Source organism: Malus sylvestris, chromosome 10, assembly GCF_916048215.2.
Source record: "Malus sylvestris chromosome 10, drMalSylv7.2, whole genome shotgun sequence".
NCBI classification, from domain to species: domain Eukaryota; kingdom Viridiplantae; phylum Streptophyta; class Magnoliopsida; order Rosales; family Rosaceae; genus Malus; species Malus sylvestris.
This window is the reverse complement of record NC_062269.1, coordinates 1,717,933-1,741,262: the sequence shown is the minus strand read 5'-3', so window position 1 is coordinate 1,741,262 and position 23,330 is coordinate 1,717,933. Positions and strand designations below refer to the sequence as shown.

At 40.1% G+C, this 23,330-nt stretch overlaps 3 protein-coding genes across 4 annotated transcripts; 2 read left to right on the top strand and 1 right to left on the bottom strand.

Annotated features, from left to right (window-relative positions):
• On the bottom strand, positions 1-10,208 carry LOC126587896 (peptidyl-prolyl cis-trans isomerase CYP63-like). Of its 2 annotated transcripts, XM_050253011.1 has the most exons (6): positions 9,877-10,205; positions 9,059-9,137; positions 8,902-8,961; positions 8,163-8,207; positions 574-630; positions 1-431 (listed from the first exon to the last, which is right to left on the bottom strand). In XM_050253011.1, exons 1-6 carry the CDS (start codon positions 10,119-10,121, stop codon positions 339-341), a joined length of 579 nt encoding a protein of 192 aa, XP_050108968.1. In that variant the 5' UTR covers positions 10,122-10,205; the 3' UTR covers positions 1-338. The 2 variants fall into 2 exon arrangements, 1 of the variants encoding a protein (XP_050108968.1); XR_007611242.1 differs by lacking the exon at positions 1-431 and having other exon boundaries at positions 591-630; positions 8,163-8,342; positions 9,877-10,208.
• A 1,645-nt stretch (positions 10,209-11,853) lies between these two features.
• On the top strand, positions 11,854-14,123 carry LOC126587886 (eukaryotic translation initiation factor 6-2). The gene is made up of 6 exons (XM_050252974.1): positions 11,854-12,021; positions 12,112-12,294; positions 12,413-12,457; positions 12,571-12,701; positions 13,411-13,521; positions 13,647-14,123. Exons 1-6 carry the CDS (start codon positions 12,012-12,014, stop codon positions 13,902-13,904), a joined length of 738 nt encoding a protein of 245 aa, XP_050108931.1. The 5' UTR covers positions 11,854-12,011; the 3' UTR covers positions 13,905-14,123.
• A 2,461-nt stretch (positions 14,124-16,584) lies between these two features.
• LOC126587879 (uncharacterized protein C57A10.07-like) lies at positions 16,585-20,480 on the top strand. The gene is made up of 3 exons (XM_050252965.1): positions 16,585-17,592; positions 19,115-19,236; positions 19,996-20,480. Exons 1-3 carry the CDS (start codon positions 17,001-17,003, stop codon positions 20,323-20,325), a joined length of 1,044 nt encoding a protein of 347 aa, XP_050108922.1. The 5' UTR covers positions 16,585-17,000; the 3' UTR covers positions 20,326-20,480.
• The last annotated feature ends 2,850 nt before the right edge of the window (positions 20,481-23,330 follow it).

Sequence of the window (23,330 nt, the reverse complement as noted above, 5' to 3'; positions counted from 1 at the left end):
TACTCCTTACAAATACATCAATTAATCTCGTTGGTAGCATGCTGCACTGGCAAATCATCAAGGAGAGTTAATAAGTTTGCTACATTGATCAAATTTGAAAGCTTACTTCGGTGAATCCTCGATATAAAATAATATATAATGACAGTACCAAATGAATACTAATACAACGCCCAAACCACAGCTTTTCAACCACTCTAATTGGCAAGCACAAGTACAAGATATGACTGCACTTCGAACTCGGAGAAAATCCTTTCAAAATCATTAAGATATAAGCGAGTAGCTGGAACTTACTCAACTCCTTCATTCACTTGTTGATTCCATGCATGGACTCCACAACATCAATCAAAACTAGCATTTAAGAACTTCAGCAATTCATTCCTTTTGTCTTCAGCCGCCTTGTCCTCCTTTGTCTTCTCAAGTTTCAGTAGAATCTGCAAAAAGAAAGAACACGGATTTCTCTTTCTATTTTTAGCCACGACAAAAGAACAAGGGATAGACCAGCGTAGATGCCCCTAAGATCTCTAATAAATCTTTGATAAACAGTAAACATATATATTACCGAGCAAGTCTTACCTTTTTTCCAGAGACAGCACTGCGACGAACTCCATCATCTTTGTCACGCCCCAATAACTGTAGGAAGCAAAATGTTACTTCAACAACAACAACAACAACAACAAAGCCTTTTCCCACTAAGTGGGGTCGGCTATATGAATCCTAGAACGCCATTGCGCTCGGTTTTGTGTCATGTCCTCCGTTAGATCCAAGTACTCTAAGTCTTTTCTTAGAGTCTCTTCCAAAGTTTTCCTAGGTCTTCCTCTACCCCTTCGGCCCTGAACCTCTGTCCCGTAGTCACATCTTCGAACCGGAGCGTCATTCGGCCTTCTTTGCACATGTCCAAATCACCGGAGCCGATTTTCTCTCATCTTTCCTACAATTTCGGCTACTCCTACTTTACCTCGGATATCCTCATTCCCAATCTTATCCTTTCTCGTGTGCCCACACATCCCACGAAGCATCCTCATCTCCGCTACACCCATTTTGTGTACGTGTTGATGCTTCACCGCCCAACATTCTGTGCCATACAACATCGCTGGCCTTATTGCCGTCCTATAAAATTTTCCCTTGAGCTTCAGTGGCCTACGACGGTCACACACACGCCGGATGCATTCTAACACTTCATCCATCCAGCTCGTATTCTATGGTTGAGATCTCCATCTAATTCTCCGTTCTCTTGCAAGATAGATCCTAGGTAGCGAAAACGGTCGCTTTTTGTGATCTTCGCTAGATTGCTCCGGTCATTAGTGTGGATAAGTATATAAATGGATAGAGATAGGAAAGCAAACACAAGATGTACGTGGTTCACCCATATTGGCTACGTCCACGGAATAGAAGAGTTCTCATTAATTGTGAAGGGTTTACACAAGTACATAGGTTCAAGCTCTCCTTTAGTGAGTACAAGTGAATGATTTAGTACAAATGACATTAAGAAATATTGTGGGAGAATGATCTCGTAATCACGAAACTTCTAAGTATCGGAGTGTGGAGTCGTCTTGACTTGCCTTATCTGTCTCATAGGTAGATGTGGCATCTTCTCTGGAAGTACTCTTCCTCCATCCAGGGGTGGTATCTTTAACTGGTGGAGATGCACAAGGTAATGTATCAATTTCACTTGAAGCTTACTTGTAGTTTCAGGCTTGGTCAAGCGCGATACAAACCATGTAGTAGGAGTCCCCCAAGTCGCCGAGCTAGGGGGTCTGCTGAAAGAGGTGACAGACAAGGTAAGCAATCAGAGCTCCGACTGATTGTTCACCTTCTCCCCATCTTGCAGCAGCATGAAGGATAAAGAGAAGAAAAATGAGAAGAGATGATATGAGATACTTTTGCTTTTGAAGAAGTAACTTTCCACAGGCTTATTCTTGAACTGAGCTGGAGGGTTTTCTGGTTTCCTCCAGAGTATAAGGCCTACTGAAGAATTTGAGGGTCAAAACAAGTCCATCAAATCTAGAGTACGTTCCACCCTGCTGATATGGGATACTTTTGCTTTTGACAGAGTAATGGATGTATCGGCACGTGTGCTGTTACGCTTGTCTCCACATGCTTCCTTGTATCCTTCGCACTTGCCCTATCTGTTCCTCAAGCAGATGCGGAATCTTCCCTGGAAACATAAGATGTTGAAGATGAGTACTCGAGAGCAATGCCAGGTAAGTAATCAGGTAAGGGGTTCCAGGCAGTCAGTTCTTGGCTGGAAGCTTGATTCCAAGTGCTGACTGATTGCTCTCTTTCTCCTTGTCTTGCAGGTAAAAACAAGGCCAAAGGAAAAGACAGGGAAAAAGCATGATATGGGATACTCTTGCTTTTAACCCTGATGATATGAGATATTCTTGCTCTAGTATAGCTTGTTTGCAGAGGTATTATCGGGGGGAAAGAAAGCTGAATATTTCGAAAGGCTTCGTTGGGAGTGCCCTCTCAGATATGATGAAGGGTTGAGCATTTTTGCAGGTCTGCCTGTCCGTTGGGGATGGAGGTTGACATATATAGGAGTCTCCCTAACAAGTAGTAATGCTATTCCTTTACCCTGCTTGGTCATAGCACGGTAGTGGGAGCTCTGTCAGAGCACTTTGAAAAAGTGGTCTGTGGTATCTGGCTCTCGAGATTCGGAGAACGATACCTCTTCGATTTTTGAGAAAGCAATCATGCTGGGGGTCTGGCTCTCGAGATTCGGAGAGCAGTGTCTCTTCGATTTTTGAGGAAGTAATCATGTTGGGAGTCTGGCTCTCGAGATTCGGAGGGCGGTGCCTCTTCGATTTTGGAGCAAGCAATCTTGTTGGGAGTGTTGTCTCGAATGTGAGTAAAGGTTGGGCATGTTTGCTAGTCTACCTTGCCACGAAGCACAAAGGTTGATACACAGGGACTTTCCAATTATCCAGCAATGGTACTGTTCCTTTACCCTCTCTTCGATTTTGAGAAAGTAGTCATGTTGGGAGTCTGGCTCTCGAGATTCGGAGGACGGTGCCTCTTCGATTTTGGAGCAAGCAATCTTGTTGGGAGTGTTTTCTCGAATGTGAGTAAAGGTTGGGCATGTTTGCTAGTCTACCTTGCCACGAAGCACAGAGGTTGACACACAGGGAGTTTCCAATTATCCAGCAGTGGTACTGTTCCTTTACCCTTGTGGGTAATAATATGGTAGCTAGACCTTCAAAATTTATGTGTCTAAACTTTGTTAGTGTTGTTTCTTTGCTATTCTTTTACCTTTCTTGGTCAGAGCGATGTAGTGGGAGCTGCAAGCTTCACGTGCTCAACTTTGGCAGAGAACTTTGGCAAAGTTATCTGTGGTACCCATGAGCTATTGTTGCGTGTGGGAAGTGGGTGATTGAACAGTAAGATTCATGTGCTTTCTACTTCACCAGAAGTCTTCGACAGAATGCCCATAATTTCTGCAAAGCTGAGTGCGTGTGACAGGTGCTGACAAGGCTAGAAAAGTAGGTGCCTCTTCGATTTCTGAGATCGGCCCTCGTGGTCTCTGAGCAGCCCAGCTTTTGAGAAAGCGAGCGCCTCTTCGATTGATTCGAAGAACGATGCCTCATCGATTTTTGAGAAAGCAGTCACGCTGGGGGTCTGGCTCTCGAAGATTCGGGGAGCAGTGTCTCTTCGATTTTTGAGAAAGTAATCATGTTGGGAGTCTGGCTCTCGAGATTCGGAGGGCGGTGCCTCTTCGATTTTGGAGCAAGCAATCTTGTTGGGAGTGTTTTCTCGAATGTGAGTAAAGGTTGGGCATGTTTGCTAGTCTACCTTGCCACGAAGCACAGAGGTTGACACACAGGGACTTTCCAATTATCCAGCAATGGTACTGTTCCTTTACCCTCTCTTCGATTTTTAAGAAAGTAGTCATGTTGGGAGTCTGGCTCTCGAGATTCGGAGGACGGTGCCTCTTCGATTTTGGAGCAAGCAATCTTATTGGGAGTGTTTTCTCGAATGTGAGTAAAGGTTGGGCATGTTTGCTAGTCTACCTTGCCACGAAGCACAGAGGTTGACACACAGGGACTGTCCAATTATCCAGCAGTGGTACTGTTCCTTTACCCTTGTGGGTAATAATATGGTAGCTAGACCTTCAAAATTTATGGGTCTAAACTTTGTTAGTGCTGTTTCTTTGCTATTCTTTTACCCTTCTTGGTCAGAGCGATGTAGTGGGAGCTGCAAGCTTCACGTGCTCAACTTTGGCAGAGAACTTTGGCAAAGTTTTCTGTGGTACCCATGAGCTATTGTTGCGTGTGGGAAGTGGGTGATTGAACAGTAAGATTCATGTGTTTTCTACTTCCCCAGAAGTCTTCGACAGAATGCCCATAATTTCCGCAAAGCTGAGTGTGCGTGTGACAGGTGCTGACAAGGCTGGAAAAGTAGGTGCCTCTTCGATTTCTGAGATCGGCCCTCGTGGTCTCTGGGGAGCCCAGCTTTTGAGAAAGCGAGCGCCTCTTCAATTTCTGAGACCAGCCTTCGTGGTCTTTGAGCAGCCCAACTTTTGAGAAAGCAAACGCCTCTTAGATTTCTGAGATCAACCCTCGTGATCTCTAAGCAGCCCAGCTTTTGAGAAAGCAAACGCCTCTTCGATTTCTGAGCAGGCGCCTCTTCGATTTCTGAAGCTCCGTCGAGTGCAGATTTTTATAAGGGCTGGCATTAAGTTCCAAAGCACACTTGAATCTCCACCAGTAGAAGCTTCATTCTTGCACTTCTAAGATCTTGATTTGTCCGACCTCTTCTCTCTTCAACACCTTTGAAAATGTCTGGCCCCTCCGACCGTCGTTTTGACTTGAACCTTGTTGAAGAGGCAGCCCCGCCTTCTCCAGACAACATATGGCGCCCATCCTTCGTCTCCCCTACTGGTCCTCTTACCGTTGGGGATTCCGTGATGAAGAATGATATGACCGCTGCGGTGGTGGCCAGGAACCTTCTCACTCCCAAAGATAACAGACTACTTTCCAAACGGTCTGATGAGTTAGCTGTTAAGGATTCGCTGGCTCTCAGTGTTCAGTGTGCAGGTTCTGTGTCTAATATGGCCCAACGCCTATTTGCTCGAACCCGCCAAGTTGAATCATTGGCGGCTGAAGTGATGAGTCTCAAACAGGAGATTAGAGGGCTCAAGCATGAGAATAAACAGTTGCACCGGCTCGCACATGACTATGCTACAAACATGAAGAGGAAGCTTGACCAGATGAAGGAAACTGATGGTCAGGTTTTACTTGATCATCAGAGATTTGTAGGTTTGTTCCAAAGGCATTTATTGCCTTCGTCTTCTGGGGCTGTACCGCGTAATGAAGCTCCAAATGATCAACCTCTGATGCCTCCTCCTTCTAGGGTTCTGTCCAGTACTGAGGCTCCAAATGATCCCCCTCCGGTGCCTTCTCTTTCTGGGGCTCTACCGACTGCTAAGACTTCTCCTAAGCAACCTTTGTGAAGGCTCCCTCTTGTGTGTTTATTTTGACTCATGTATATGTACATATTTGTAGCTTATCGGGGATATCAATAAATAAGCTTTCCTTCATTTCAACGTATTGTGTTAAATACACCAAAGCCTTCTTCGCTAAGTTCTTTGAATTTTCTTTTGTTGAAGCTTGTATGTTGAAGCTTTCTGAGTGGAGCATGTAGGTTGGGGTAGTGTTCCCTTAATTTTCCGAGTGAGGAAAACTTCTCGGTTGGAGACTTGGAAAATCCAAGTCACTGAGTGGGATCGGCTATATGAATCTTAGAACGCCATTGTGCTCGATCCTGTGTCATGTCCTTCGTTAGATCCAAGTACTCTAAGTCTTTTCTTAGAGTCTCTTCCAAAGTTTTCCTAGGTCTTCCTCTACCCCTTCGGCCCTGAACCTCTGTCCCATCGTCGCATCTTCTAATCGGAGCGTCAGTAGGCCTTCTTTGCACATGTCCAAACCACCGTAACCGATTTTCTCTCATCTTTCCTTCAATTTCGGCTACTCCTACTTTACCCCGGATATCCTCATTCCTAATCTTATCCTTTCTTGTGTGCCCACACATCCAACGAAGCATCCTCATCTCCGCTACACCCATTTTGTGTACGTGTTGATGTTTCACCGCCCAACATTCTGTGCCATACAGCATCGCCGGCCTTATTGCCGTCCTATAAAATTTTCCCTTGAGCTTCAGTGGCATACGGCGGTCACATAACACGCCGGATGCACTCTTCCACTTCATCCATCCAGCTTGTATTCTATGGTTGAGATCTCCATCTAATTCTCCGTTCTTTTGCAAGATAGATCCTAGGTAACGAAAACGGTCGCTCTTTGGTATTTCTTGATCTCCGATCCTCACCCCTAACTCGTTTTGGCCTCCATTTGCACTGAACTTGCACTCCATATATTCTGTCTTTGATCGGCTTAGGCGAAGACCTTTAGATTCCAACACTTCTCTCCAAAGGTTAAGCTTTGCATTTACCCCTTCCTGAGTTTCATCTATCAACACTATATCGTCTGCGAAAAGCATACACCAAGGAATATCATCTTGAATATGTCTTGTTAACTCATCCATTACCAACGCAAAAAGGTAAGGACTTAAGGATGAGCCTTGATGTAATCCTACAGTTATGGGAAAGCTTTCGGTTTGTCCTTCATGAGTTCTTACAGCAGTCTTTGCTCCTTCATACATATCCTTTATAGCTTGGATATATGCTACTCGTACTCCTTTCTTCTCTAAAATCCTCCAAAGAATGTCTCTTGGGACCCTATCATACGCTTTTTCCAAATCTATAAAGACCATGTGTAAATCCTTTTTCCCATCTCTATATCTTTCCATCAATCTTCGTAAGAGATAGATTGCCTCCATGGTTGAGCGCCCTGGCATGAACCCGAATTGGTTGTCCGAAACCCGTGTCTCTTGCCTCAATCTATGCTCAATGACTCTCTCCCAGAGCTTCATTGTATGACTCATTAGCTTAATACCCCTATAGTTCATGCAATTTTGTACGTCGCCCTTATTCTTGTAGATAGGCACCAAAGTGCTCGTTCGCCACTCATTTGGCATCTTCTTCGTTTTCAAAATCCTATTGAAAAGGTCAGTGAGCCATGTTATACCTGTCTCTCCCAAAAGTTTCCACACTTCGATTGGTATATCGTCTGGGCCTATTGCTTTTTTATGCTTCATCTTCTTCAAAGCTACAACCACTTCTTCCTTCCGGATTCGACGATAAAAAGAGTAGTTTCTACACTCTTCTGAGTTACTCAACTCCCCTAAAGAAGCACTCATTTCATGTCCTTCATTGAAAAGATTATGAAAATAACCTCTCCATCTGTCTTTAACCGCGTTCTCTGTAGCAAGAACCTTTCCATCCTCATCCTTGATGCACCTCACTTGGTTTAGGTCCCTTGTCTTCTTTTCCCTTGCTCTAGATAGTTTATAGATATCCAACTCTCCTTCTTTGGTATCTAGTCGTTTATACATATCGTCGTAAGCCGCTAACTTAGCTTCTCTGACAGCTTTCTTCGCCTCTTGCTTCGCTTTTCTATACCTTTCACCATTTTCATCGGTCCTCTCCTTGTATAAGGCTTTACAACATTCCTTCTTAGCCTTCACCTTTGTTTGTACCTCCTCATTCCACCACCAAGATTCCTTTTGGTGTGGGGCAAAGCCCTTGGACTCTCCTAATACCTCTTTTGCTACTTTTCGGATACAACTAGCCATGGAATCCCACATTTGGCTAGCTTCCCCCTCTCTATCCCACACACATTGGGTGATTACCTTCTCTTTGAAAATGACTTGTTTTTCTTCTTTTAGATTCCACCATCTAGTCCTTGGGCACTTCCAAGTCTTGTTCTTTTGTCTTACTCTTTTGATATGTACATCCATCACCAACAAGCGATGTTGATTAGCCACGCTCTCTCCTGGTATAACTTTGCAATCCTTACAAGTTATACGATCCCCTTTCCTCATTAGAAGAAAATCTATTTGTGTTTTTGACGACCCACTCTTGTAGGTGATCACATGTTCTTCTCTCTTCTTAAAGAAGGTGTTGGCTAAGAAGAGATCATATGCCATTGCAAAATCCAAGATAGCTTCCCCATCCTCGTTTCTCTCCCCAAAACCATGGCCACCATGAAAACCTCCATAGTTGCCTGTCTCCCTGCCCACGTGTCCATGTAAGAGAGTGAAATGAAAACCTTTGAAAGCTGAACAGGGCCGCTACTTCTCTCATTCTTCTGTTTCTATATATGGCTCCCATTGCCAGGAAAAAACACAATCCAGACACATTATCCAGGCAAGCCAATAAGTACCCAGCACCATGCCACAGACCCCAGCTCCAATTTCGAAGAGCCAATCCATAAAACAGGCAGAAAGTACTATAAGCACCTCAGCAATTGAAACATAACATCATATGCATCCAGTGCCCAACACTGTGAATGCAAGAAACTGTGTGTGCGTGTCACAGTTTAATTAGCAGAACAGAACAGGCAAGTTTGAAAAGAAAATTTCCTATGTACAACTTCCTCATGCAATTTTTGTTTAGCCATCCTAAAATTATCTACTACTCTCTGAAGCTGGATAAGATGCATCCAGAACTATATAAATAAATGCATTAGAGTTCCCGCATATATCTTAGTTAAGCCATGGTCCGGAACATATAATGAATCAAATTATCACAAATTTTATCAAAAAATCAAATGGAGGCAAGATGCATGATCAACTTCCACGTCTTGTCTTACTGTCTCTAAATCTTTCTATTACTCTCTGAAGTTGGAGCACAATGGATGTACAGCAATTTTAACAAATGGTGCAGAGTTGACAATAAATAATTTGTTTAAGCAATAAGCTAGAAAAGGACGATGATAACAGCCTTAAGACAATTTAACAGAGCAATCATATGGAGGCAAGAGAGCAACATAAAACATACTGGCCTACCTCTTTGAGTTTCCTTTGATGTTTATGGCGATGACTCTTGCTCTGGTCCTTTTCCTTGCTCTAGATAGAAAGGATCAATTAAATGAGACCAAAGGACAAGCAGAAAATGTAATGTAAAGTAATATAATTACGTCACAAAGAAATGCCGAACAAGCACCTTCTTATGTCTGTCACTCTTCTTGCGCTTCTTTGACTTACTAGATGTTTCAAGCTCACTGTCCGAAGAACTATCACTTCTGCATTAAACAAACAAAGAAATATGTCAAAAAGCAGAGCCATCAATCGTCGCCCGTTAATATTTCTAACATGCGTCTAAACCGCACTGCCCAGCAACATAATAATTTCAAATTGAAATTTTAAAAGCAGAAAAACCAATAACAAAGCATATGATTCACTTAAGCAACTCAAAATCTTTGCCTAATTGCCATATACCCCTTATCAATTTCCTTTAGTCGACGCACCTCACAAGGTCCGCACATCATCGATATAATCCACTACTTTCCCTTTGACAACTAAAGTTCCGGATTGAAAACCATGCTTCAGTTTACACAAAACCGAGCGCAATGGCGTTCTAGGATTCATATAGCCGACCCCACTTAGTGGGAAAAGGCTTTGTTGTTGTTGTTGTTGTTGATTTTAATCAACTGATGCATTTTTTTTTTCTAAATTAAAACGTAAGGGACCTTAACTTTGAGCTGAAAACAAACGAATTTTCCCATCAGGGTCGTTTCGATACTTTCCATGTTAGCTACAGGAACTACACAACGCACCAAATTGCATACAAATTGCAATAAATTACAAAAACCATCTTAAACACGGAATAAAATAACCCAATTAGGGTTTCTCAGAACTACTCACAAAATTCAAAACCCTAATCAAACAGAGGATAAAACTGAAAACAAAATTAAAGCCATCGTATATTACAAATATTTACATCTAAGCCCAGAAAACAAAAGAAGGGTTTTGTCAATTGACCTGGAATCGGAAGGAGAGGAGGAAGAGTAAGAATCCGACGAGGAGTAGCGGTGGCGGTGTCTGCGGCGTCGTTTGGTGTTGGAACGACTGATCTTTTTTCGTATCTTGAGGGCATCTTTGTCTTTCTCCTGGTCTTTGTCTCGGCGACTGCGGTTGTGGCGACGATGTCGACGGCGAGATGCAGACGAAGATGACAAGGAGGAGTCCGAGGAGTACTCAGACAACGATGAGGACGATGCCACCATGTCTCGGGGGAGAGAGAGAGAGAGAGAGAGAGAGAGAGAGAGAGAGAGGGAGAGGAGACGAAGGGTTTGAGAAACTGGTGTTCGGACCACAACCAGAAGAACTCGTTTTTGTACGGGGTCAAAACAAAAAGGCTTAATTACTTTAGTGGCCCTGAAAGTGTCTTTGAGTATTACTTTACCCCATGATAGTTATATTTTCTCACTTTGCCCTCTTTGTATGTTTGTGTGGCCCAGTTTACTGTTGAAATTCATTGTTAATTTGTGGTTAATATATTTAAAAAAAATATTATTTTTCTGCCCACCTGACGCCTACATGGCACACACATAAGAAACACACTATGTTATAATAGCTCATTTGGATGTACTTTTAAAATAATTGAAAGCGTTTTTAGTGAAAATATTTTTGGAACCAATCCTTAGTAAAAATGCAAGTAAATTATGGAAAAACACTTAAAGTGTTTATTGGAAGAAACACGTAACTAGTAGTGCTTCTTGTATAAAGCACTTTAAGTGCTTTTGGAACCAAAAACATTTTCTTTAAAAACGCTCTCAATTATTTTAAAAGTATATTCAAACGAATTCTAATTATATTTTACTAAAAAATTATAGATAGAGAGGAAAAGAACAGTGGCAAAAGAGAAGATATTTGGTGAATTATGAGGTATGTGTCAATGGTTAACTAATTCTACTCACGCACTTGTTTTTGCCTAAGTAATTTTGTGTTAAGTTTACTAATGAGTAAACGATTCAGGATCTTCTAGAAGTATTTAAAATGACTAAAAATGTTTTTGAAGAAAATATTTTTAAATTTCAAAACCACTTGAAATATTTCTTGGAAGAAGTTCCAGTAGTGTGCTTCTTTGAGAGAGCACTTTAAACCTTTTTTCAGAATTCTTTTGAGTTTTCACTAAGTTTAGTCCTAAAAATATTTCCCTCGAAAATATTTTTAGTCATTTTAAATGCATTTGCAGATGAACCCTCAAATTTTGATATATCGTAGATATGCCGAAGTTGAAGTTATGTTTAGCCCGAAGGACTTCAAAGTTTGTTGACCGAACATTGAGCGGCCTGAAAATACAAGGCCCAAAAGAATAAAAAGGCTAAAAATCTTAAATTTGTTTTAATTTTTTTTATAGTCAAGGGAAGTCAATGAATTTGGAGATTGCTCCTATTTAACGTAATTTTTGTATTTCAGATATTGAACTATGAAATGAATTATTTATTTATTCTTTTATGTGTAAGTAAAACAATAAAAGTTAGAATTTGAACAAATTCTACTGCTCTTTTGTTAATATAAAAAAAAATTATTGAACTAAAACTCTTTCGTAAAATATAAGATTATATACTTTAAATTTAATTTTTCTGTTTGTTACCCAAGTGTTTCTTTTAATTTTTCTATGAATATTGAAACCATCGTATATGTTTTCCTCTTAATCAACAAGGCGTGATCTTTTATTTTTTTGATAATCAAGGTCTGGCCTTATTTTGTTGGATATGGTACGATTTTATGAGTATTCGGATTTGAAACAAAGTATCATTTGATTAAGGGTTAGTTGTTATTTATTTCTTTTTTATATTATACTATTTTGTTTTATTTTATTAGTTATAATTTACAATTTATATCTTTTTCGATTTCTTTTGTCAATATATATCTTTATCGATAAGAATTCTAATTTACAATTTATATCGTTTTAATTTGGACAATGTTTTTTCTTTTGTTGGAATTTAATTCGGACGCCTCAAAAGTATAAAAACAAGAACGGGAGAAAAAGGTTGTTGTTGACCAGTTTGCATACAAATCCAAAACCCTAATCGCCTCCTCTTCCTCAACCTCCAAAACCCTAGCTTTTCCCAGACTCGTAATTTGCAGTCAGGCGTCGCCCTCAATCCATGGCAACCAGTAAGGCTTTCTTCTTCTTCGTTCTCCGATTATTGTTCTCGTATTTGTTTCTAATCAAATTAAATTGAAAAATTAATTGGGGATTTGCAGGATTGCAATTCGAGAACTCGTGCGAGGTTGGGGTGTTTTCGAAGCTGACGAACGCGTACTGTTTGGTCGCCATCGGCGGCTCTGAGAACTTCTACAGCACCTTTGAGGGGGAGTTGGCTGATGTCATCCCCGTTGTGAAAACCTCCATCGGCGGCACTCGCATCATCGGTCGCCTCTGTGCTGGTATTGTTTTCAATTTGATATCCTTCGATATTTCTTTTCTTTGCGGTATCAATCAAGGGTTATAATTTCGATGTGTTTTTAGGAATATAAAAAAAATTTGTTGAAATTTCGATTTCAGGAAACAAAAACGGGCTTCTTGTGCCTCACACCACCACTGACCAAGGTATTTTTGTTCTTCCGATTTCTTTTTCTTTTTGGGTATTTTATGTTTGTGGTTATTGCGTTTCGGTTTTTCTGACTTATTGAGCTTCTGTTTTCGATTCATTGAAAATTAAGAACTCCAGCACTTGAGGAACAGCTTACCTGATCAGGTTGTTGTTCAGCGTATCGAAGAGAGACTATCGGCTCTTGGTAACTGCATCGCTTGCAATGATCATGTTGCTCTTACGCACACTGATCTTGACAGGGTATGCTTTTTATACTTGTTCGAAATTGCTTTTTTTATTGTATCCTGTGCAGTCTTTGTTTTCCCTTGGAAAAAAAGCACAATTGTGTTATGTGAATTCAATGTCAGTAACCCATAAAGCTCATTTTCACAAATAGTGCCCAACATCTTTGAAATCTTAGGAAATTAGGAAGACATCATATATCTATCACAAGATGTGCCTGGTTTAGCATGTAAGAGTATTCACAGGTTGTACTGCGGAACATATTAAAACCCGCTTTAAATGAAAAATATAACTCAATGATGATTTGGTCAATACCACACATGCACGTCATGGTTGTCCTGCTTTTCCATGTTATATCGCCCGTATCTGATTGTTGACAGTCACTTTATTATGCATAACATGACTTTCAGTGTTCACCAAACTGTTTGAATTTACTTCAGATTGATACATATGTAATATAACTTTTTTCAGAAATTAATCAGGAATTGAATGGTTGGGAAGAGTCACTTTATCATGCATAACATGACTATTCACCATATAGTTTGAATTTACTTCAGAATAATATATATGTAACTTTATTCAGAAATTAAAGAGGAATCGAATGTGCATGTTGCAAGCAGAACTTTAGTTTTTACATGAACGTAGACTACTCTTTTCCATTTCGCAGATGACGTTAAACTTTGAATCCATGCATTTTGTTCATTTCCTTTTATTTGTTATTTTTCAGGAAACTGAGGAGATGATTGCAGATGTCCTTGGAGTGGAAGTTTTTAGGCAGACGATTGCTGGTAATATACTTGTTGGCAGCTTCTGTGCCTTCACCAACAGAGGTGGCTTGGTAAGAATACATCTTTTTGAGTTTTTGTTTCTGAGGCTTTTTTGAAAGATTTCTACTGTCATTGTTTCATCTTTTTTGTTCCTTTGGTCCCATTCTCAATCCTAATTGTAAAAACACTTGTATAGGTCCATCCCCACACATCGGTTGAAGATCTGGATGAACTGTCGACACTCCTTCAGGTCCCTCTTGTTGCTGGAACAGTCAACCGTGGTAGTGAAGTGATAGGTGCAGGCATGATAGTGAACGACTGGACAGCATTCTGCGGGTTAGACACCACTGCCACAGAACTCTCAGTTATTGAAAGTGTTTTCAAGTTGAGGGAAGCTCAACCCAGTGCTATTGTGGATGAAATGAGGAAATCATTGATTGACAGCTATGTCTAAACAATCTCTGCGCTAGTAAAACTCATGGATGCTACCTGTTTTCTTTCTTGTCAAAGTTTTTAAATAGTATTAGCTCTGGTTTTACCAAGTTGTATAGTTAACCTGTGCAATCTGGTGTTGAAATTTTGCTGAAATTGGGCAATTTACTTTGGATAATATGTTGTGTGACTAGTATGTTGTCGTCGTTTTGTTTATGACAAACGTGTTTTGTTCGTCGTTTCTTCTTGTTTCTGAAGTTCCACGACCGTGGTAATCGTTTTCCAGTTCCTCCTTGTCTCCGATGTGATTATAGATGCATTAATTTATCCGATGTGAGCATTTGGTTCCTAAACCAACTTCGCAGAATTTTTCAGAACAAGAAACTAGCCGAGTAGCAGATGAGTTGGCATGATCGTAGAAATTGAACAGAACCTGTGACATGTATATATTACCTGGAATAACCAACACATTTTGACCTTGAGTTATCCCTCATGATTACAACTGTGACTTTAGGGTAATCATGCTCTTGCTGAGTTAGGCCGACCTGACTTGTTGTACTTAATATTGAAATTTTAATCTCTTTAGGCCAGTTGTGCTCGTGTAGATTATACTTAAGTGTGCGATTGCTTACCAACAAATAACACGAATCATTATATTTCACTTGCTCATAGTAGATATACTGCAACCATTCAACTACTTAATGAACTAAATAATTGATAAACAAACCAACTAATTGACATTTAGTGACAAGCTTACAAGTGGACTAATCAATAGATTATTGACAACATCCAATCTCAAATTTCAATTAAATAAAAATAAATTTTAATGTGAGAGACAAACTTTGTTTGGATAAAAGTGGTACAAACGATAGTTGGCTCTAAAATTTGAACAAGAATGAGTATACCACCTCCTTTGTCCTCTCCCTTAAAACAATGGAGAACACACTACAAGATGGAAGTTGCCCCTCGAGAGGACAACTGTGACATGACATACATTCTCCCTTGGCCGGATCCAAATATTCTGTTGGTTGAAGCTGCAATCCCCTCCAAATGTCGGGACACAGAAATACCACACATGTTTGCAACCAATATGATCGTCAAAATATTAATAATTACGCTTTAATGGAAAAATTAAACCACATGAAAAATATTTCTTGAACATTTTTTGCTCTCGTAATGTCGATTGTTAAAAAAGAAAGGTTAGGATAGCTCACCTAAAAACAAGAGCTCAAGACTCAATTTTAACATGAGACTGAGCCATAATCATATCAAAATGTAATTCATCTGGTATGTAATACCCGGCTGTCTCATCTCCACCTTCGTATTTAAAATATAGCTGCATTGATTTATCCTAAACCAACCTTGCAGAATTTTACGGAACAAGAAACTAGCCCAGCAGTGGATGAGTTGCCGGCAAGATGTGTGAGATGCAGCTCGGTTACATATTGGAGATATAGGTATGTTGGATTATGCGTTTAAATCAATGAATAATGTGATTGTTAGGAATCACATTGTATGCCGTACAGTGAACCCAACCACTCGGATTTTGGAGTTCAAGATTCATGATCTTGCAGATGGGTTAGTTAGCAACATTTTAACGACAAAAATCATAAAAACTTTCAATTAAATAAAAGAAAGTTTAAGGATGGAGACATACAAGGGGAATACAATCATAAAATGGATCATGCATGATGCGTTTGTAGACCCGTAAACATGCACCTCACATCATGCAAGAGTAGTCTATACGGTGTGTGCCATATTTTTCAAATATATTACTAAGGTTTAGTAGTATTACAAAAGTTAGACCTTTGCCATAGTAAATGATGTATTACCAAACATTTGACTTTAGAGGACAGTGTAAAGAAACGCGGTCTTATAGCATAATATAAGTTGTTGAAGTATTTTTAGCATTTAATTACTTGTATTTTGACACTTATATACCAGATCATGTTTTTACAAATTGAAAAATTTGTCCGACTTTACCTTTGCCACGAAAGGAAGAAAAAAGTATTGACCTTTGACAACTTTGTATAAACAAGGGGTGTGATATCCACAAAATATTTTTTACTTTTCACCCATTTTTTAAAATTTTGACTTTCGGATGAATTGAAAAAGATCAAATGAAAAAAATTAATAAAGGTGTATGAGAAATAAAAAGGAATGAGTGGATTGCACACCCTGTAAACAAATGACTCAATCTGAACAAGGTTCTAAAAGACGCTAGGAGCTACTCGGACCTAGGCGGCTAGGCGAGCGCCTAGACGGACTAGGTAGATTTAAGTAAATATATTATATTTCATGTAAATAAGTGTCTGTGTGCACTTAAAGTATATATATTTCATCATAAACTACAAAATATAATGACATATATATTATGAAGTATTAGAACATAATGAAAACTTGGGGAACAAGTATGTAATGCGTGTTCATTTACGTATTTAACATGTTTTTTACGATTTATTGAAAAAATAAAAAATAATATGCAAAATTAAAGTTATCTATTTTCTGTCTAAGTGAGCCGCGACCTAGACGGGTGCCTAAGTGGATCTGAGCTGACTAGATGGGTACTTAAGAGGTCTAGGTAGGAGCTTTAACAAATCTAGACGGTCTTTCTTAATTTTTAAATGTCTAAATATTAATCAAAACGATGATCAACGGTCCAGCGCCTAAACTAAACGAAACGGTACTAAACGGAGGTTTTTATAACATTGAATCTGAATTGTCAAAAAGAAAGAAAATAAAAATGTACCAAATCTGGGGAAAATCAAATTAAAAAACAGAAGATCCTCTGCACCTGAAGCGTTCTTCTTCTCCCTTACAAGCAGAGTGCGCACACAGCAATTCCACGGAGTTTCGGTGAGCTTTTTATCTCCGGTTCAGCCTTTTGCTTCGATTCAATTGTAAATTCGTTCGGAAATCCGTCTGATTCTCGTTGAAAGCTGCAAACTTTATGTATGTTAACTTGTATACAGAAGTGGGTTGATCTCCGTATTTCATGTTGTTCTGTATTTGTATCGTAGAATTCATGATCCCCATTGATTTTTTGCTGTAAATTTTCATCTGGGTATGAATAGTTCCATTCAATTTAATCCGCGTAAGCTGGATTTGTTGTACTATAATGAGCAATAATCCGTTTCGGTCCGGCAGTCCTAAGTCCTTCGTAGCCTACCCGAGTGGTGAGTTTGATTTAGAATCTGGAGCATTTAGAAAACCCCGAAAGCATAGGAGGTCACCATTGCTTCCCATCAAAATGATTAGGTATATCGGAAACCGAATGCAGTATTATTGCAAGCTGCGTCCCCTTTTAGTTTTCATCCTCTCCTTGTCAGTTGGGATCTCAATTCTCATACTTTTGTCTCTGTATGAGAGCCGGTATCAAATGACGAACAACTACCAAAAGTATGACGTGGGTTCTTCTAGTTATCCGCTCCCGAATCTCCAGAATCTAGTCATGGTTGCCGGGCATTCAGTTTATACTAGTAGTAGCTGTGGAAAAGTTGATAAGGAGGATTCTTGGTTTTTGGAGTCCTACCAAAAGAATCCGGGTCAGGCTGCTACTTTCGTGGCTCATATACAAGAAGGAATTGAAGTCGCGGCCAAAGACAATAGAGCTCTCCTTCTGTTTAGTGGTGGAGAGACTCGAAGAGATGCCGGTCCACGCAGTGAGGCACAGAGTTACTGGGCAGTTGCTGAATCAAAAGGATGGTTTGGTGAGTCTGTTATTTCTATTGCATTAGACATGTTTTGGCCTGCCTTGTTTTACATATGATTCATTTTTAAGATAAGACTCGATTGAATGCCGATTATATGAAGAATGATATGTAGGATGCTGTTTAGTTCTCATGTACTTGATTGTTTACGATCTTTTGTCTTACGCCATTCTCTGCACTCTGCGGTTGCATTGAATCTACAGTATTTGTGCCAATAATTACTTTGCTAGAAAGAAAAGATGATCTGCTTTTGTACTCCTTGGTTAGAAGAGTTCTTACAAAAAAGAAAATTAATTCTTTCTGGCGGTGTTATCTTTTAATTATTATTATTGAAGTGCCCAAGTAGAAAGGTTGACTAATGTAGTTTGTTGCAATACACACACAATTTAAATGTCAAATTGATAAGTTTACCGCTGACAGATATAAATATATTGACTGAATTTCCTGAAGCATGGTGATTCATGACGCAGGGTCTAGGAGAGGTCGCACTTGGTGCGATGGTAAGTGCCTTCGCCCATGAGCGGTAGGTCTCGGGTTCGAGACTTGGGAGCAGCCTCTCCATAAATGGGGGTAAGGCTAGCCGACGTTCACCTCTCCCAGACCCTGCGTAAAGCGGGAGCCTTGTGCACTGGGTACGACCTTTATGGTGATTCATGACCCAGTCTCCATGTTGACCATAGATATCACTTCCACTTAAAACCCTTGGTGAACTTGAATTTATTTTAAAGATTGTTTTTCATAATTGGGTAATCTAATAACTGCACATAAGATTTCTATTTGTTGACAAGGCTGTTAACAAGATAAACCAAATTACACAAGTTGTGAAATGATAAATCCTTTGAAGTATAAGTCATTTACACAAGCGGTAAGTTTATCGGAAGTATAAGTAGTTTAATCTAAATGGTAGTCAATTTTCACTTTGGTCCACCGTTGTTCCCTGTCACTATTCTCACTTCTTGAATTTACTATAACAAAAAAAATGGTATCTCTTCAAGTCTTTCATCCATTTCATCATTCTGTGTTCAATGGAAGTACTTTTCCTGTTTTTAGTGGCATATAAATAAGGAAGCTGGCATACCCCTGTTTTTTTGGCAAATCATATACCATCGTGGAGTGATCTGGTGCATCCGAATATTCTTTTCTGTAATCTTGCTCCCTCTTTATTCTGTTTATTTCTCTCTGATATATTTCTCTTTCTCTTCTCTCAGTATCTTTTATGCATGAAGTACTTAAATTCGTTTTTGTTTTATGCTGAGCTGATTGTGTTTATGCTACCATTTAAATGTTCCTTCATGTTATATGCTTTTTACATTGTTTCTGGTCTGCTACTTACTGTAATGTTTTATTCTTCCTTTTGCCTTTACCTCTTCTCCCCTCACTTTATTGTCAAAATCTTAGTTTCTTTTGTAAGGGAGAATAAAGCATGATTGTGCATTAATTTACATCCATGTTGGTCTGACTCTGAACTATCTTTTACTGGCCTTTAACTCATATAAAACTTATGCCATGATGGTTTGTTTAGGCCAAGAAGATTTGCGATCGAGGACACTCACAGAAGAGCATGCAAGGGACAGTTTTGAGAATCTTCTCTTCAGTGTGTGCCGGTTCCGAGAACTTACTGGCAAATATCCTCAAAATATAACTGTAAGCCCATTCTACCCAATCTGGTTCGTCATCTTTGAAGCTAAAATACAAGTATGGTGTGCTTGTTTCTTGTCATAGAGAAACAGTTAAGCACAATGACAACGTAGGCTGAGCGTAGATATGTATGTGATTATGAGTACTATACAACTTTCATTCAGCTGCACACTAGAACAAGTCAGTATATGCATCATCTAATAGAAATATGCAAAAGACATCTCTCTCTCTCTCTCTCTCTCTCTCTCTCTCTCTCTCTCTCTCTGACAATACTTATGGTATGTTGCCGAGGAGAACAAAACTGTGATTGCTCATTCATTCATACTCTTTTCTCTTAGGTTTGAAACAAAATATATAATTTCTATACGAGTTACTTTGAATATCACATAAAGGACCACTCTGCATGATGAGTATTCCATGAAGCATGTTAAGCATTGTATCCGTATTGGTTTGAAAACACAATATATGTTAAGCATGTTAAGCTCCTTTTGGGATTTTCTTAAGCTTCGTAGTATCTTTACGTTTTGATTGAATTTGATGGTTTGCCACTATTACCGAAAGCTCAAGCTGTTACAACAAATATTTTATAGTCTAGCACTTCATTTTCTCAGTTTGGCCTCACTTCATTTTCTCAGTTTGGCCTCATTACACCCCTAGAACCCAACATGTAGGATTCATGTTCATATGGGGAGGTTGCATTGCAAGTGCAAGGATTCGAATTCAGGACTCCTGCTTTATAACCTAACATGATTGTTTTCAAACCAGGTTGTAAGTTATGATTTCAAGGAGGAGAGATTCGCGCATCTACACCGGGCTGCAATTGGCTTTCCCGAGTCAAGGTTCTTCTACGTGGGCACCCCAGCAATTTCTACTGCAAAAGAAGCAGCCCGGAAAGGAGAAGCAGTCGTGCGGACTCAATTCCAAGAAGATCCATATGGATGTCGAGGTTCACTTTACCGTAAAAAACTAGGGCGCGATCCGTTTCACCGGTCCGTTCCCTATCCAAATGGGTGTCCTGAAATTGAAGGTCTTTTCAGATATTGTGGGCCAGCTCCTTATCCAGGGTCCCTTCCGTGGCCTAAAGAGCAAACTTAATCTGGATAATTCTACTGGACTTGATGTATAGAACAGGAGAATCCACCTAACAGTCAGAAAGGGAGTTCCAATCTCACAATAACATACGATTTTGTTTTCCTTTGTAAACATCATTCTTTAAATCAATAAAGGTATATGAAAAGATGAGTTTTCCATTTTAGGGCACTATCAATTTTAACAGTTTACTGCTATTTAGTACTACGGTCTAGTGGTATTCCTCTTCATTTGTAAGAGAGAGATCTCATATTCGATTCTTGTCATAGGCGAATTAGAATCACATTATTGCTAGCCTATTGTGAGGCTAAGCGCATCACCCTCTCCTTTTACGTATGTTTGTACCATACTTAGGGTCTTCGTATTTAGATCTCGTATAAATACTCGGAGGACTCAAATGTAATTAGGTAATAAATGAATGGGCAAATATGTAATAAGTGATGAATCCTTATTCTATAAAAGGACCCCTCACTCTCCTCATTAAGGGAAGCCAATTCTTAGGCCATACCCTCACCCTCTCAGAGCTCTCATCCTCACAGAGAATCTCTCTCTCTCCCTCTTCAACATCTCAGAGAAATACAATATCAGTGTGGACGTAGCCCAAACATTGGGGTGAACCATGATATATCTTATGTTATTTACTTTCTTGCAGATTCACGGTCGGATTTACGTTGTTCCAAGACCCTTCGGTTTTGTGCATCAACATTTGGCGCCGTCTGTGGGAATCGATACGAAAAGTTGTGTCGGTTCTCTTTCATTTTTTCACCTCCATCGTGAATCTGCAAAATCTGTAAGAAACCCAAAAAACCTCACTGGGCTTTTCCAGAAAAAGATCCACTAAGCCCCATAAAGAAATAAAAGAAACACACCAAAATCTTCAGCCTTAAATTTCTTCCTCACAGAAACTCGTTTGGTTACTGAGAAAATGGGAACAAATGAGGCTGGAGGAGTTCATTACCACTCAGATACAAAGATCATCGATGGTAATGATTCTGTGGTGGTTCACAGCGTAAAACCTGTCGTTCATCCTCATCATGAAGATTACGAAGATCATGTTGAGCTGCTGGGGAAAAGGGTTGGAGAAGAGCCGGTCTTTTGTTCAAAATGCTTTATTTCATATCAAGCGCCTGGCCTCGTTTTCAAAACAAGTAGTAGTAGCAGCAGTGCCTCATCATCATCCGCGAATGCGGTTTGATCGAACACAGTCAACGGCTGCCTCTACATTGAAGGGCCTCAAGTTCATCAACAAGACTGACGAGAATGAGTGGCCTGAAGTTGAGAAGAGGTCCTGCAAGCTCACTGCTTCCACCAATGGCCTGCTTCCCCGTGCGCTTTTCAGGGAATGTATAGGTAAACTCGTCCCCTACCCACTGCTTGACTCAACCCCCACTCGCTCCTCTCGACACACCCACTCACTCATTCAGCCACTCACTCACTCAAGGTGCGTTGGGAAATCTGCGAAGTTTTGGTTTTCTGCAGAGTCGTCAGCAACAGTGCCAGCTCATTTTATTCTTCCTCCGTCGCCAAATCCCCAGCCGAAATCGATAGCTATTTGGTGGATGCGGGATACAAGGTTCGCTCCTCTAACCTACGACACATCACTCAGCGACTTGAGCGCCTCGAAACCGTCATGGTCAACTCTCCCAGCTCGCCTCCGACACCGTCATCTGCAACCCCTCCGACATCGTACCTGGGTCGACCACCAGCCTTTCATGTCCCTCCCACCAGCCACTTGGATCATTACTTACATCACTTGGGAATATTCATAATGGCCGTCGCTGCTGTATTCACTGTTTATGATTTAATTCTCCTCCTACTAACCTTTGGAAGAGATCCTGGTATAATCCCCCGTAACACACACCCTCCAGAACCTAAAAGATTTGATAGGAATATAGAAGGTGGGGCTGGACAAACTCCACAGTTGCGCTCGCCTCGCATCAAAAAAGTTGAGGTGTGTTGAGGCACTTACTGTAGTCAGTTGCAGTCTTTGAATCTTGGTTACTGTAGTCAGTTACAGTCTCTGAAACTTTCATCATGAAGTTTCCTCCCCATGCCTATTTTTCTGAGAAAGCCACGAGAAAAGCAAAAGGGTTTATTGGGCGGTAGCCATGTGAAATCATTTCTGAAGGCCCAGAACATGAGGATATGTTTACTTGAATTGTGAAATGGAGTGGGAAACAAAAGCGAAAGCAAAGCAGAAAAAATCGAGAAAAAGCAGAAAGCAAAATAGAGGCTTTCCTCTGCGAGAGCACATGGGGACACTGCAAAAGCAAGGAATAAACACCTCACCAGAATGATGTGATTTGCTTTTCTTGTTTTTGAATGATGTGATTTATTTTTATTATCTTTTGAAGACATCTGTATAACCCCATCAGAGGGTAATAATAATAATAAATAAAAAATAAAAAATAAAAAATAAAAAATAAATAAATAACGGCAAGCTCAAAATAATGGGCTGGAATGTTATGTGGAGGGCGAAGGCCCATATGCCCAAAAGACCCAGGCCCTTTCTTATCATCAACTAGGTGATCAAAAGTACGTCCAGTACTTCAAATTTATTCGGCACCATGCCGTTATTATCACCAACCAGGTGATCAAAAGTACGTCCAGTACTACAAATTTATTCGGCACCCTGCCGCTATTATCACCAACCAGGTGATCAAAAGTACGCCCAGTACTCCAAAATTATTCGGCAGTCTGCCGCTATTACCACCAACCAGGTGATCAAAAGTACGCTCAGTACTCCAAAATTATTCGACAGCCTGCCGCTATTATCACCAACCAGGTGATCAAAAGTACGTCCAGTACTCCAAAACTATACATGAACATCACTCATGTCAATCATACATAAACATTCATGAGCATCACGCATGTCAATCATACATAAATATTCATGATCATTATTCATGTCAACATTCATGAGCATCATTCATGTCAACATCCATGAGCATCACTCATTTCAATCAATATAAACATTCATGAGCATCACTCATGTCAATCAGCTTCAAAAG